The sequence below is a fragment of the Rutilus rutilus genome, assembly GCF_951802725.1.
Source record: "Rutilus rutilus genome assembly, chromosome: 7".
In the NCBI taxonomy this organism is placed as follows: Eukaryota; Metazoa; Chordata; class Actinopteri; order Cypriniformes; family Leuciscidae; genus Rutilus; species Rutilus rutilus.
The window spans coordinates 41235699-41252740 of NC_140221.1; the positions used below are offsets into that span (position 1 = coordinate 41235699).

Sequence of the window (17042 nt, forward strand, 5' to 3'; positions counted from 1 at the left end):
CATCTGTCAAAGCAGCTCTGATCATGCCGCTATTGGAAATTCATTATTCAGTCATTATGCATTGCACATTTAGTCTTTAGGCTGTTTTTTTCCCCCCTCTCTGTCAAAACGTATTTTCTTTTGTCTAACTATCTTTTTAATGGCATTGTAATTAAATTTAAATGTATTTCCCACTAAATTTAATATCACAATTGCTTTGCACTGATTTGCAGAAACGTGCATGTTATTTTATGCACTCGTGCTGGATCTGTGGGTCAGTTCCAGTCTGTAAATACAACAATATTAAGCAGTTTTAGCTAAAACCAGACATCAGGCATTGATTAAAACTTTATGGATGTATAGACGTGAAATTTGCGCAGTGCTTTTCCAGGAATGTCAAGGTGGCAGGGCTCTCCAGGGCGGCGTGGGCGCGGGCTCCCCAAGGTTGTGCAAAAGTGGTAGGAACAAGAGGCACTTGGATGCATTTCGCTGTTGGATCTGCCCACGAAAAACTGTTGAAATTGATAGTTCTTGAGTTGGACCTACTCTAACTTTAACCGTTGGCTAGGTATACTAGAGTGGATGAGCATCATTTTTTCCAAAAATAAATGCATCACCAGGTTCCCAAGACTTGGTGAATGTTACCTAATTTGTAAATCAAATATGCATACAGTGGTGTTGAAATTGTATAACAAAGGAGAATTGTCATGGTTCAGTTTCAAGTTAGCTTTGTTGCAGTTGAGAGACTGCTGGCTCAGATTTGCAGTCTGATCGCCCATCTGTTCTGGTGAGAGGAGTCCGTTGGCTAAACGAATGAGCTCATCGCTGGCAGGCCTAGTTTTGCTCTTCTCGCACGGATGAATGAATGGTTCACACCCACTTCCAACAGCTACAGACTAGAACAAGCCACCCTGGGTTGACTGTCATATGGACGTGTAGGCCTGTAACATGTTGTGCTGAACAGGCTGTAACAGTACTGAAGCCTTTATGCAGCCTTACTTTTGACTGACAACAACAGCCTTTGCAAAAGAGTTTGAGCTAAGAAGAATGTTGATTGATAATATAATTCAATACGATGTTATACTGGAGGAAAATAAATATGGGGATGAGGATATGAGGATAAACATGCATGATAGGCTTGCTGTCATTTATTAAGACAAGGTGTCTTAAATGTTGTACCCTTGCAAAAAAGTCTTTTTTTTTTCTCTACTTTTGTGTGTGTGTGTGTGTGTACATATATGTAGCCTAAACAACACACAAAAGGTTGTTGGGCAAGATTTGTGTTTTTGAAAAAAGTCTCTTACACTCACCCAGGCTGCATTTATTTGATAAAAATACAGTAAAAACAGTGATAGTGAAATATTATTACAATTGAAAATACGTTTTTATTTTTTAATATATTTTATTTATTCTTGTGATGCAAAGCTGAATTTTCAGCATCAATTTTTTTTTTTTTTTTTTGCTGACATCTGTTTTGAAGTACCATTAATATGAAGAGCTGCTAATGTCTACTCGGGTATAGACCTTTCAGAATAGACGCCATAATGAATTTATCACAATTGAAAACGAGTCTGTGAGGGAGAGACGTATAATGGCACGTCTTAGATCACGTAATTTTCACAGCTCACAACTTTTTTGTGAGTTTTTGTCTATTATTTTTTTTTTTTGGGGGGGAAAGACATTTTGTCAACTGAACAATAGCTATGTTAAACAACAGTACAATCCATGGAACGCACTGTATTCTATCCCTCACAGCCTTGTTTTCATTCCTGTCAAAAATTAAATAAGGCACTATACCCCTGACTAAGGTCTATAAGAGTCATAATATCCTTTGGTTCCCAGTGAGAGTGAATTTTAATTCAGTTAGTCAATTGAGGCGAACCCATTTTTGCCGTATGCTACAGATGCGGTTTCACTGTCCTTAAATGCTGCACTGCCGATTGGGAGCTCTGGATGTTCTAATGGATTTTGTCCATGAGGAAGCGTTTCGTGTGACCGCCATCCTGTCCTGTATTATGCAAAACAAGATATGCTGCTGCCAGTAATTTTGACGAGCCAGTAATGCAAGTCATAAACAATAGGCTGTCTGATCGCAATCAGACACCAAATCACCAATTTCCTTGAATGCTAGAATATGAACGTTTACAGTTGCAGGAGCATTGCAGCAGATATTCTAAACCGATGACGTCCGTGATCTTGGATCTGCTTTGTGTACCAGACTCGTTTGTAAACACGAAACCATTCCAGTAACTGCAACTGCGGGTCAGTTTCCTGCAATACCATCCACCGGCCCCGTCATTCGCTGAGAGGCCCCCTGTGATGTAATGGCTGGAGAATGTGGAGTTTAGCTGTGTTACTGAGGGAGGTTGGGAACATGCTGGGTTTCAGTTTTAAACCAGAGAGCGAGTGAATGAGAGAAGTGAGGGCAGGAAATGGAAGGGAAGGGGCGGGTAAGTGGATTTAGGAATGGAGAAAGTGAGGCGAAAGGCTGCAGTCCATTTTGTTGTTCTGCTGCACTGAAGCGGTGATTCCCGCAAATCTGCTTGTGTGTGTGTGTGTGTGTGTACACACACGCGCTTGTGCCCATTGTTTAACAGCGTCTAATTACTGGAGGTGACGTTCTCTGTAGATTCACATGACAAGTGTAATTAAGCTGTATTATCGAGACTTAAATACAGCTTTTAGTGTTTTGGGTATAAATGGACGAGATGTTAAATATATTCTTGATATTGAACACGTTGTCTTGCAGATTGAGGATTGGCATAATGTTTGTGCCTAAATCGCTGTAGCTTGCAAACTTTTTGCAGATCTTCAGTGTCTATGAAAGGGTCCATAGATGCTTTGAGATAATCAATTTCAAAGCATCACCAAATAATTTGATTATGCATGCCTAGCTAGGCTAGACCATAGGCTACATTCATAAGTAATAGATACTTAAAAAAACAATTATCTGGTAACACTTTATAATAAGGTCTCATTTGTTAGCATTAGTTAATGCATTAGCTAACATGAACTAACAACAAGCAATGTATTTTCACAACATTTATTCATCTTTGTTCAATTATCCAACTATCAATTCCCTATGGACATATTCAAGCTCCAGCCATTTGTGTTTCTCATCTGAGAAGCTGTTTCCATGCCACCTTTAATTTTAATGTTAACAGTTTTTTTTTTTTGCATTTTAAGAATGTATTAGTAAATGTTGATATTAAAGGTCCCGTTCTTCGTGATCCCATGTTTCAAACTTTAGTTAGTGTGTAATGTTGTTGTTAGAGTATAAATAATATCTGTAAAATTATAAAGCTCAAAGTGCCAAGCGAGATATTTTATTTAACAGAAGTCGCCTACAGCGAACGGCCGGTTTGGACTACATCCCTCTACTTCCTGCTTTAATGACATCAGTAGAACAGTTTTTTGACTAACCCCCGCCCACAGGAATACACAAAAAAGGGGGCGTGGTCTTGTTGCGCTCCCACGGAGAAGAGGAAGAGTTGCGTTTGTAGAATGTGTTTGTTGCCACTGTCGTCGTATTCCGGAGTCCAATCACCTTTGTTTGGCCTTCCCAGGGACGCTGTACTTAGAGTTCAATGGTTACAATTTATGCGCATTTGCATGCCAGTCTCCACGTTATGGTAAGAGGCGTGACCTTTCCGGGCAACGTGCGCTAAGCTGCTGTCGAATCACAACGTACATGAGCCGCTGGCACAATCAGAACTCGTTACGTATTTCTGAAGGAGGGACTTCATAGAACAAGGAAGTCATCAGCCCGTTCTTAGGACAGTGAAAACAGCGGTATACAGATAAGTAAATTGTGTGAAAAATACGGTGTTTTTTTACACGCGAAACATGAACACGTTATATTGCACACTGTAAACACAATCAAAGCTTCAAAAACACACGAAAAACGGGACCTTTAATAATAATAATAATAAAAGCTGTAGAAGTATTGTTCATTGTTAGGTGATGTTAACGAATGAAACATTATTGTGACCTTATGTGTTACCAATTATCTCTTAAACATTTCTGTTAAAAGTTTTCTGGTTTGATCACATATATTCCAGAGAGATGTTTTTGCCTTTGGCTCAAGTTTATGACTTGATGTAAGTTTGTTTTGAGAAATATATTTGCATCTTTCACCTAGATGACCGTATGAATTGTAAAAGAAAAATAGTGCCCCTTTCAGATGTACAAATTATTTACTGATATCTCTTATGTTATTGTATGTTTATTGTATGTCTGTTAAATGGCTGCATTTCAGTTCACCTGACCTTGATCAGATGCATTTATTTATTAGGGGCCGTTCAATTGATGCTTGTTGGCTGTTGGCTCTGAAGACTGCAGAGATTGTTGTGTGTGTTCTAATCCATTGACTTTGACTACAATATGTTTTTACTTGCCGGCTTAATTCTCAAAAAGTGTTGCGACACTTATGTGGTGTGCTGTTATTGCAGAAGTGGCTCTGTGGGTAGTGGCTCTAAACCACGAGGAGGAATGCTGCAGGATTGACTACCAGTTCCAGTTCCTCTGGGCATGACCCTGGCCTGCCTCTGTACTTCGTAGTTTTTCTCTGTGCTATGGTCATGACACTGAAGTAAAAGTGATTTGTTGATTACTTCACTTAGCATGCATACATTTGTGGAAAATACTGGAGGATAATGCTCTATTCTCAATTTTATTCTGCACGATAAGTTCACAGCATTTTTTTTTTTTTTTTTTTTTTCTACAAACGACTTTCACTGATGTCATAAAAGCATCCTTCCGCTAGTTGGGTGTCTTCTGGTTTATTTTGTGAAATTACTTTTGTGGTAGCACTCCAGGAATGAATGCTTTAAGTATTCACACTTTCAGTTTCCAGAGAAGAGCCCATAGATGCTTTGAAACATGTACTAATAGCACACAGAACATTCATAAGCAATTATGTTTAAGACAATTATCTGGTAACATTTTACAATAAGGTCTCATTAGTTAACATTAGTTCATGCATTAACTAACGTGAAGTAACAATGAGCAATATTTTTTACAGCATTTATTCATCTTTGTTAATGTTAGTTTCACTTTTTTTAACCTTTTCAAAATGTATTAGTAAATGTTGACAGTAACATAAACTAAGATTAATTAATAGTTCAATTCAATTCAAATTTATTTGTATAGCGCTTTTCACAATACATATTGTTTCAAAGCAGCTTTACAGAAAGTGCATTTCAGAAATGTACATAGAAAAATACAGTTAGTTAATCATGTATTAATTTAGGGCATAAACATATCGCCAGCATCGAGTTAACATGAATTAACAACAAACTATATTTCTACAATAGTGTAGAAATATAGTTTGTTGTTAATTCATGTTAACTGATGTTGTTAACAAATGAAACCTTATTGTGACTTTAGGTGATATCAGTCATCTCAGTTATATTGTGCTTTTAGTAATATAACTGCAGTTAGCTCTTCTGCTTATTAGGTGATTATACTAATTTTCCTACATTGTTTGAGGGTAAGAGTTTCCTGTAGCTGCGACCATTAACCGCGTCACTCCGGTCTGGTGTAAAGGCTTTTCTCTCTCTATGGCTGTTTGCTTTAGCAGGCTGGCTGACTCACTCATTCAGAGGCATGTTCTCTATAGCTGTAATAAATCGAGATCTGTGCCTTCATTGCAAATAGCACCACTTCATTCTTGTTCAAATTGCGAATAATAATTACTATATTGACTGTTTGTCCACTTGAGCTTGAGTTCAGTAAATGCAGTCTGTTTGTGCATGTCGAATTTCCTGTGATGAGAATCGAATATGTTTCTGTTTTTCTTTCTGCATAGGAATTATATATTAGATTTTAGCTGAGACGGGTCAAGAGAGTTTTTTATGACTTTAAAATAACAATTTCCGGAGCACCTGTTTCTTGGTCTGCCAACATATATTATATTATATTATTAACCTTAGGGCTGCACGATTAATTTGTGACCACCATTTCTGCTTCTCTCGATTATTCAAGCATAAAAGTCTTTGATATCTGCAAAACGTGAATCTCGACAATGTTTGCTATTGTAGTAAAATGCGCCTGAAGTTCTTTGCAGAATTAATACCTGTTGCACCATCTTGCCATAGCGCTTGTCTAAGACTAAATCTCACAGTTAAGATGGGTGTGTCTACTGCACACTGCCGACATGGGTAACTGACCTAACACTACATTTCTGTATGTAATTAGGAAGTATAAAATATATGAACATATCTGGGATTATTATTATGAGATTATTAACCGACTCGTTAGGTAACGTTTACTCATTGAAATCAGATGGTGCAGTGGCTTTGTTTATGATGTCATGAGCAAATTCAGTTCTTTTATTATTAGCAAATTTAAGTTTGTAAGTATCGTGAATGGAATCTCAACTATTACTGCCATAGAATGTGTCAGCGTGGTCATACACTGGGTGTAGTTGCACCTTGTTGTAGTTTTAGTTGGTGCAACAGGTGTAAATATTTATCGGAAGGCTGGACATAGCTAAGCCCAGTGTAGAGCTCAGCTTACACCAAACTTTTTTACGTCTAGCTGGTACGACCGGCCCCTGATCCTCAACTGATGCCATAAGTCATTTAGATTGTTTGCCAATTGGTAGGGTAATCAATTTTGGACAGAAAAACACACTTGACACATGAACAACTGATTTCAAGTTTAATTTTTTAATGCATTTTGGGAGATATTAAAGCCTAGCATGATTTGCACCAGGTTTGGATAGTCATATAGAGTGAGACAGAGCCCTCCACCCTTTTTCATCAGCGCTGGTTCCGGAGCTATAAGAGTTATAAGCCATGGATCAAGCCAATCAGCTACAAGGTGAATCACAACACTACAAACTTTGATTTGAAGCAAAACAGTTTTTGAAAATCAGACAAAAAGACAAAGGTTCAAGACTGTGTACTTAACGGCTTTAGTGAGGGAAAGAAGAACTACAGTCCCATGAAGCATTGCCCTAATCGAATTAAAAATGGAGAAATATAAAACTACTCATTTACAAATACTGATTGTGTATAAAAACAATGATAGACTATATTTTAAGTTTATTGCATATGTTGGTGAACACAACCCGATAAGTGCGTTTTAGCGAATCAGGGCGCCATATTCAGGTCAGGAGACAAGACTGCTTGTCATTTCGAAAAGACGAGCTAGCTGAGAGGAGTTAAGTCAAAGCTGACAAAAGTGATCGAGGATGGATAATTTCATTGAACTTGATGAACCCGTGATATCTTCTTCGGGGTGTAAAAGGAAAATAAAAGCTGAAACTTTTTCACGCAACCTTGCTAAAGCAGCACATTACAGTGGTGAGAGAAAAGCTCCCTGTGTTGTGTAATCACTACAACAAAGTTTATCAGGCCTCTATGTCAGCTGAGGAGATGAACGTTACAAAGATTAACCAAGTGTTTTATTATATATCGTAGCAATTACTTGGTTTTGTTTAACTCTGACACATGAAATGTGGAGTTATCTGCTTTTGCCAAAAAACTAACTTTTAATATATAAAAAAACATACTTTAACTTTAATTTTGTAACTAACCTGTATTTTTTTTAGTTATTATTACTTAATTAAAACAACTCAGCTGCAGTTATCTGTTTTTTGCAAATGAACTCTTCTGTTGTAAATGTCCCAAATGGGAGAGGGTGTGCAATTTTCAAAGAGTTTATTAAACGTATTTTTAATTACTAATTACTTAGTTAATTACTATATTTTGGTTGCATTTGTGAGGTAATAAAAATGTAACTGGTTGTGTAAACTAATATCTAAATATCGATCAATCAATCGATATAGTCCTGAATCGAATCGTAATCGTATCGCAGAATTTTTTGAGGTATCGACAAATATCGCATCGCTGGCTGAGAGAAGCGATATCATATCGTATCGTTATGAACTCTCTGATTTACACCCCTATACATACATACACATACATTTCAGTATTTAGAGAGCGTAGGGAGATCGATTCGATACGCCATTTGCAGTGCTTCATGGGAATGGGCAGAACATAAGAGCTATTTTGGAGTGTGATGCTTTTTCGACTCTGATTGGTGTAATTTTCTGTTACAGCGTCATGGATAATGCAGCTTTTCACCAGGAATTACAGCGTTAAACAATTATTTTAAAAATAAGCTGCAATAATGCAAGCTGATTGCTTTAGCAGAAGCAAATACCATTAACAACCTCGTATCTCACAGTAAATCTGTCTTTAAAGGTTTATAAGTTATCATTTAAAATCAATGTCCAATGAATGTTTTTACTTACTGAACCCAACTGTTGCACTCTGTTGTATGTCCAATAATTACACTTTCTTTAATGCACCCTTGTGTGTGCACAAATGCACGGACAAATATATTAGTCAATGCATGCACAAGCTCACACATGCCTGCATTTACACACATACACACGCACGCTGTTTGAGTGCAGGCTGTGTGGCTACTGCCTGGGCCGTGCCTCCATGCCAAACTCTGCCACGGTGCCAGTCTCCATGGCAACCCTTCTGCCAAGGACGTCAATCCGCCGTCACATGAACCAGTCTGACTGGGAGGAGTGTCAGAAGGAGCAGGCAAATGAGAGAGCGAAAGAAAGCAGAGAGGGAGAGCACTTAATGTTGTTCTTATTTGCATTGTTGGTTATTTTTGCAGACTTCGACAAGGCATGTCAAGAACATGCCCACATCAGGGTGGAAAATAACTTCTTGTTGCAAATCAAGATGGTTAATTTATTATTAGTCGTGTTTGCCAAATTTTGAAGGCAATCTTCTCTATTGGTATAACCATTAATAAACTTCTAGTAATGGCTTATAGTATAAACACTTAGGGCCAGATTTACTAACAGCTTGACACAGCACAAACCCTCTTTTGTCATTAAAAACTACTGTCAGGATTTACTAAAGACACACATTTGAAAAATGCGGACAGGTTTATTTTTGTGGCTGACGTTATTGTATATGCATTTCTAGGAGTTTCCCTTTCCGACGCAAAATGTATGGGAGGAAAGTATTTAAATGAATCATGCAAGGTGATTTACTAAGGTCTGCAGTTGTCAATTTTACTGGTATTTGCACCATTATTTACCGCCCCCAAAAAAAGCATATCTTAAACCAGATGCTAATTTGCGCTGGTCTTGGTAGATAGTCATTATGGAAATGACCCGACTGCATCGGTGTTCTTTATTTTGCACGTCGTCAGTGGATCACGCTCAGGACTTTCCACTCCCATCTGTGTTTTTATGGTTTTGCGCTCTCACTGTAATTTGCCCCGAGTGTTTAGTAAATCTGGCCCTTAATATAGAACCTTAAGGCCCGGTTTCACAGACAGGGCTTAGACTAAGCCAGGATTAGACCATAGATCAATTAGGACATTTAAGTAATTTTTATAAACATGCTTAGAAAAAAAAACATTACAGATGTGCATCTTAAAACTAAAAAGGCACTGATATATTTTTAAGATCAGTCAGTGCAAGTTTATTTCAGTGGAAACAGCTCAGACTTACATTTTAGTCTAGGACTAGTCTTAAGCCCTGTCTGTGAAACCAGGGGTATGTGTTCTGTCTGGCGCTTCATACCTTTTCCCATATGGGATTATTTTATGGATTTAGTTTTAATTAATTTATTTTGTTTTCATTTTATGCATTTGAAAATTTAAAAAAATGAAATAGCACGTAAAACATGAAAGTATTATGCAGTCTCCTTATATAAAAAAAACTTTTTGGAACTTCTTTGAAATTTGAATCAAGAACCCTAGGATTCTATTTAGAACCCCAGTGAACCTGTAGCATCGTGGTGATGACTTTTGCCCTGGCAACCTCCCCTCACATTTCCTTCTTCAAATGTAAAAAGCTAGTTTTTTGGCTAGTAAGGCCTGTTTGATCCGCTTGTTCAGTCTCCAAAGAATGGTGAAACCGTTCAACCTAGTTAATGTCTTTAAGATTTTTTGGTTTATAGAATGTGAAAAGCTTCTTATTGGCACAGCTGTAAATGTGCAGGCGTTCTGGGTTAGGAACAGAAAAGAAAGGATTATCCAGCCTTGTGGTGTCCCGGCCCCATTTCGACGTGCTTTAGAAGCGCCTTCACCCTCAGAAGGTGCATTGAAATAGAAGCATCTCTGTTTTCTTTAAGTATTTGAAGAAGCATGCTAAAAGGATCTTATGAATCCACAAATAGATATGTAAAACACATAGATAATGCCATATTGCATAACACATCTAAATGGGTGAATCTTATGAAACCGAGCATCTGTCTGGGTTATGTTTCACCCCAAAACCAAATGAAAGTAATTTTTAGGGTTTGGATACTATATGACGTTTTTTTTAATGACAGTTAAATATATACACTCCCAGTTCTCATTAATGTAATGCAAATTATCTCAGTACTGTAAGAAATAACTACATTAAAATAACTTCGTCATGTTATGGTAATTAAATTTTGGGGCAAAAAGTGTGATTTAATTATTTGTTGTTTTTATGATTATTGTTATTTATTAATTTATCCATTTATATTTTAATTTTGATAGGAATAAAGCACATTCCTCCCAGTTATCATTACCGTAATGCAACTTATCTCATTCTCATTACTCTAATGTGAAAAAAAAACCACATTAAATTATGAAGTATTTATGCATTGTTATATTTGTTGTACTGCATTTAACGTATGCTGATTTTATTAGAATAAAATATGGTTGAGAAAAACAACAACTTCTGAACCCGTTATGGTAATGAAAATTTAGGGTGAAAAAATGTTCAATACAAAACATTTAAATGGCCTATATATTTATTAAATTATTGTTTATTTAATTGCCTTAAGTAATATCCAAGTGTTTGTGCAGAGTGTTGAAGCTAAAGTACTAGCCGGCGCGATCAACTTGCATGTTTTCCTGATAACAGCGGAATTACTTAAAATACTCCATCATTTTTGGTCATACAGATGAGAGTAATAAATAATTCAAACCTGTAGAGGGTCTACTTTTATTTATATTTATTTACTTATATTTCTGCTGTCTCGATGCGCTGAACTGGAGCGCGTCACAAAAATGAACGGAAACTAGGCTACTTGCGTCACAAACATGAGAAATATAGGCCTATCTAAAGAAAACTTGAAATGTCTACTTTTGAACGAACCAATTCAAATGGAAAACAAATACTCTCTGATTATGGAATGTATAATATAATCCGTATGAAAGGTGCATTTCTCTCTAAAGGCTCGTCCACTATACTGCGGGGATGGCGAGTCAGCATCGTCAACTTCATCTTTGCAGCCGACACTGACTCAGAAAACACTAGTTTATTAAATCAATTAAATGTTTCCTTGCTATTTTTTTCCGACACATTTATAATCATCCGCTACTGTTGCCGGTGCTTTGTGACAAGCTATGCATTCGCTTGAGCTCAGAATAGGCATATTATGCCTATATTAAAGGTTTAGTATTCCTCCCCAGTATATATTTAAGTAATTAAATTAATATAAATGTGCAATCAGTTGACTAATGGTTTAAATGAATTACTACTAGTCGACTAGAAAAGTCTTAAGTCGGGGGTAGCCTTGGTATTTATGCAGTGTAATGTTTGTTGTACTGCCTTTAACGTCATCTGAAAAATATAAATAAAAAATATGATAAAAATATGAATTTTGTGCTTGTTTAACAATCACGATGAAGTCATGATGTAAATAATTGGAATGGTCAAATAATTTAATTAATTTAATTTAATTATTGTTGTTATGATTATTTTATTTTTTTTAATCTGAACTTGAAATGAGCTTTACCCAAATCACACAGTGTTCATAAGTTAAAACGGTTATACTAAAGCCTTTTTGAGTGGCTTTGCTTTGCCGTCTTGTCCAGTTGTTTCAAATAGACCTTCAGCTGCTCCTCAACCGAGGCTTTGTGCTGATTTTCAGTCTTCAAGATGTTCACATGCAGCAGTCATTCCCCTCCACAGTTTCCACGCAGACCCTGCTTTATTTATAGACATCTTTATTATTTGGTGGCATGACAGCACGCCATTGGAGCGTCTTTTTCCCCCTCCTCTTTCGCACCAAGGGTATCTGGCATTGTCAGAGCATTGTGTAAATTCACTACGAACGTTCAGCCTGTCTCCGCCCCCCTCCTTCACATTACCATGGCAACAGCCTGTTGCATAACTCCTAACCACAAAGTCTCGCCTGTCCGTCTCCGTGGAAACCATGCCTCTCTCCCTTTTTCTTGCTGTCTTGCTATGTCTCTCCATCTCTGCTTCTCTCTCTCTCTTCGATGGTCTTTCTTAACCTGTGTAATTTCTCCACTTTCTGCCCTTTAGAGTGTGGTGTGTACAGTGCCAGCCAGATGCTCGATCCGTGAACTTTACACTTGTCAAGATCGAAATCTGCGTCAACAACAAAAAAACTCCAGACATATTGAGCCGTTGTGTGAAAAATGCAAGTTTAAATGCAGCCGGTCCGGTCCGTCATAAATTTTGACCTGCTTGACCATGTTTCTGCTGTGCAAGAGAAAATGGTGCAGATGTTGCAGTATCGCTGCACCTGACACAGATTTAGCATTAACAATGTGTCAGCAGTGTGGAGAGTTCAGAGAAACCATCTGAATCAGGTCATGGTTACGATAAAGTTGAGATTACATCTTCAATTTCTTTGCATTCATGAAGCCCATGTGAGAAGAAGAGTGACGCACGCAAAGCCATGTTTAGCTAAAGGTTTGGGGTGATTGACAGGAAAATGAATTATTTATTTATTTTAACTATTAACTTTAAATAACTGTAATAAATGGTGTTTTTATATGGTCTAATTAAAAATGTTTTGATTAAAAAAGTTTTTTATTTTTTATAATTAAAATCCATCATTAATATTATCGTCATTATTCTTTTTGAAAACTTTAGTTAGTTAACTTAAGTCGTATTAAAACTGTCTTTGGAAATGTTTTTTAAACATTTGGGGGGGGGGTTTTGTGCAACTTCTCAAATGCTTAAAATATTAATATCCATCATTAAAAATATTAATATTCCTTTTGAAAACTTTTGAAAAAGTTACGTTTTTCTTTTATGTGAAGGTCACATTATGTTTTTGCAACTTCTTAAATGCTCAAAATATGAAAATGCGTCATTAGCATTATTTGACATTTTTAAAACATGATAAATCTAATCAAAGTATCTGTATCTGAATGTTTGGTTGACTTATCTATTAAACTTTAAAAAACATTTTTTTTTTTTATACATATGAAGGTCATAACTGTCTTGTAAGGTTTTTTTTTTTAAACCATGCTTTTGTTTTTGCTACTTCTGAAATGTTTAAAATATGAATCATCAAAAATATTTGTACTTAAAAAAAAAATCTATGATAAATCTAAACAAAGAGTGAAAAAATCATAAGCCATTTTTTAAATATGTATTGCGTGAAAATGATATTTTATTTTATTTATTTATTTATTTTACGTGTTTTGATCATTCTTCAATCCTTCAAACATAATTTCCACTACGACCCTTTGTCCACATTTACATTGTGTTTTAAAGAAACTTTTCTAAAGTTCTAAAAGTCCGCAGAAGTGCCCAAAATTGAAAAGTCCATCTACGTTCACATTGTCTTTTCCACTGTATTACACCTCTTATATTGTGTACTTGACACTTGGTGTCACTTGGTAAAAATGTCATATATTTTTTGTGCTGTAGTCTTTTATTCTTTGAGTGAGCTAAAGCCGGATTCACACTGTACTATTTGGGCCACGATTTGGCTGTCTGAGACAAATGTCGAGAATCCTAAAATATTCCCCGGATCCTAGGCCAAAATCTGCTGAAATTCTTGCAGCATCAGAAGTTTTGACCCACAGTCCTGCATTGTGACTTCTCCCTAAGAAAACCGTCAAATCATAAACCAGAACCTGATGATACAATTAGTGAAACAACAACAAACTTGCTCCACTTTGCTTTCTTTCTTCTTCCATTTTTCTTTTCAAGACAAGCCATGATCAAAATTAGTGATAGAGATTGTTTTTGTTTGCAAGCCACCATTTCTATGCCGAATGTAAATGCAGCTCACATCACTGAACATGTCATGGATTGATGTAAAACAGTGCGTACAGTCTGACATTAATGACATCTGTGATCCTACAGTGACATGGCTTACAGCGGGGATCATGTTCGTACAGTCTGACGAGCAACAGTCGTTAAGGACTGTTATAAATCGTACAGTGTGAACCCAGTTTAAGAGAAAAGATGCTTGATCTGAAGATGTCTCCTCTTTTGCTTCTTTTCAGCTCAGCGTATGATCGTGATAATAAAGTGCGTGTGGCGATAAAGAAGATCAGTCCTTTCGAGCACCAGACGTACTGTCAGCGCACACTCCGTGAGATTAAAATCCTGCTCCGCTTCAAGCACGAGAACATCATCAGCATCAATGACATCATCCGCACACCCACCATCGACCAGATGAAAGACGTGTATCCTTTTTATTGTAACCGGGAAATAAACAACGCTTTAGGATTTTGAAACAACTTTGCAATGCAGCATGAGCAAAAAAAGAGCAGCTGACTGTACAAGAGCATTGTCACTAATTTACTTATTTGATTATTTACTTAGAAATAGTGCTAACGCTTTACAATAAGGTTACATTAGTTAACTACATTAATAAAAATGAAATAATAATGAACTGCACTTCTACAGCATTTATTAATCTTTGTTAATGTTACTTTCAAAATTTAATAATACATTATTAAAATCAAATGTTGTATTTGTTAACAGTAGTTAATGCTGTTACATGAACAAACAATGAACAGCTGTGTTTTTTTTTATTTACTTAAGTTAACAAAGATTAACAAACAGTAACTAATGTATTGCTCATGGTTTGTTCATGTAAGTTAATACATTAACTAATGATAAAGGGATACTTTACCGATTAGCATTAAAGGGATACTCCACTTTTTTTGTAAATAGGCTCATTTTACAACTCCCCCAGAGTTAAACAGTTGAGTTTGACCGTTTTCGAATCCATTCAGCCGAACTCCGGGTCTGGCGGTACCACTTTTAGCATAGCTTAGCATAGATCATTGAATCGGACAAGACCATTAGCATCTCTCTCAAAAAAATGACCAAAGAGTTTGGATATTTTTCCTATTTAAAACTTGACTCTTCTGTAGTCACATCGTGTACTAAGGCCGACGGAAAATGAAAAGTTGCGATTTTCTAGGCTGATATGGCTAGGAACTATACTCTCATTCCTGCGTAATAATCAAGAAACTTTGCTGCCGTACCATGAGTGCAGCAGGAGTAATGATATGACGCAGCGCCTGAAAATAGCTCCCAGCTCGGTAACTTCCAACGTGACCGGGAAGTTTGTCTAACCTATTAGACCCATTTTCAGGCGCTGCGTCATATCATTACGCCTGCTGGACTCATGGTACGGCAGCAAAGTTTCTTGATTATTACGCAGGAATGAGAGTATACATTTTCTGTTTTTTCTCAGTCTAGAAGGCTCCAACTTCTAAAATAATTTCACATTTCTACTACAAAAATGACCCAATTTAAATACACAATCTTTCCAGCGGTGAAATATCCCTTTAACAAATGAGACCTTATTGCAAAGTGTTACCAATATTTCTAAGTAAATAATCAAATAAGTAAATGTGACGACGATCATGTGACTTCTTTGTACAGTCAGCTGCTCTTTTTTTTGTTCATGATCATTAGGTTTTATGTTTATCAGTTCAGATGTTGCCATCATTAAAGCAAAAAGAGACATATTAAGATGTATTTAAATTCTAATTCATTCAATTTTTCAGGTCAGCTTTTTAAATATACATGTTCAGGCTGAAAATACGGCCTCTGCCACAAACAACGATCTTTTCCAACTGTGTAGGCTGAGACAATGCAGAAATCTCTAGTAAAGAGTTAATTTTAGGGCCGAAATCAATAGTCGGTAGGCGTGTGGATAGTGAGAGTAGTTTTGTATGATCTAATCGCTGTGTTGTTCTTGTGTGATTCGCATCATGCCAGAGCTGCTGCTGAAGGGAGTAGAAACAAGATTTACCATTTTCTCTCTTGTGCTTCTGTGTTTCCTGCTGAAATTAATACAGAACATATCAAAAGGCTTGTGCTTTTTTGTTGTTGTGGTGGTTGTTGTTTTAAATGTCCAGGAGCTTTTAGTTTGTCAAAGCCTGAAATAAACAAAGATTTACTACTTATCATTGTTAGTAGGCATGGGAACTGAGAGCTGTTTAACTAAATCTGATTCTGTTCTATAAGACTGTTCCAGTTCTGTAGTGACTCCATTTACATGTTTGCACTTTTGAGGAATAAATCACATATAAAAAAAGGTCAAATTTTAGGATTAACTGGCGTTAATCACTAGCGTTCAAAAGATTTATATATATAAAAAAAAAAAAGTCTCTTATGCCCACCAAGGATGCATTTATTTGATCGAAAATAATATAGTAAAATATTATTACAATTTGAGTGTTTTATATTTTCACATATGGATAATATATTTTATGAATATTAATATACTGTATTTTTAAATCAAATGTATTCATGTGATCAAAGCTGAATTTTCAGCATCATTACTCTCCAGTGTCACATGATCCTTCAGAAATCATTCTAGTATGCTGATTTGATGCTCAAGAAACATTTCTTTTTATTATCAATGTTGAAATCAGTTGCGCTGCTTAATTCTTTAACTTTTTTTCAGGATTCTTTGATGAAGAACAAAATAACAGCATTTATTTGAAATAGAAATCTTTTGTAACATTAAATGCCTTTACTGTCACTTTTGATCAATTTAATGCATCCTTAAATCTATTCGTTTGTAAAAAAAAAAAAAAATTAACTGACTCCAAACTCTTGAACAGTAATGTAGATATCTGAAAGCGTATAGACATTGAATAAAACACTTTTAGATAGATGGGTCATTTCAGACTTAATCTGTAGAATTTGCGTATGGTGAAAGTAAGAACATGAATTATTTTGAAATCTGATTTAAAGTACAAAAAGGTTGAGAAGATTCTCACATTAAATGTAATGTGTTTCTTCAACTGGCTGCACATACTGAGATCTCCAGTCTAAGTGTGTGAATGTACCATAAGCTTTT

The 17042-nt window shown here is 36.2% G+C and overlaps 1 protein-coding gene across 1 annotated transcript in view; it reads left to right on the plus strand.

The window, feature by feature from the left end:
• The window catches only part of mapk1 (mitogen-activated protein kinase 1), a 29302-nt gene that overhangs the window by 710 nt on the left and 11550 nt on the right, over positions 1-17042 (plus strand). The window contains exon 2 of the mRNA XM_084415326.1: positions 14218-14400. Within this exon, the coding sequence (XP_084271452.1) occupies positions 14218-14400 (183 nt within the window). The remainder of the gene's footprint in view (positions 1-14217; positions 14401-17042) is intronic.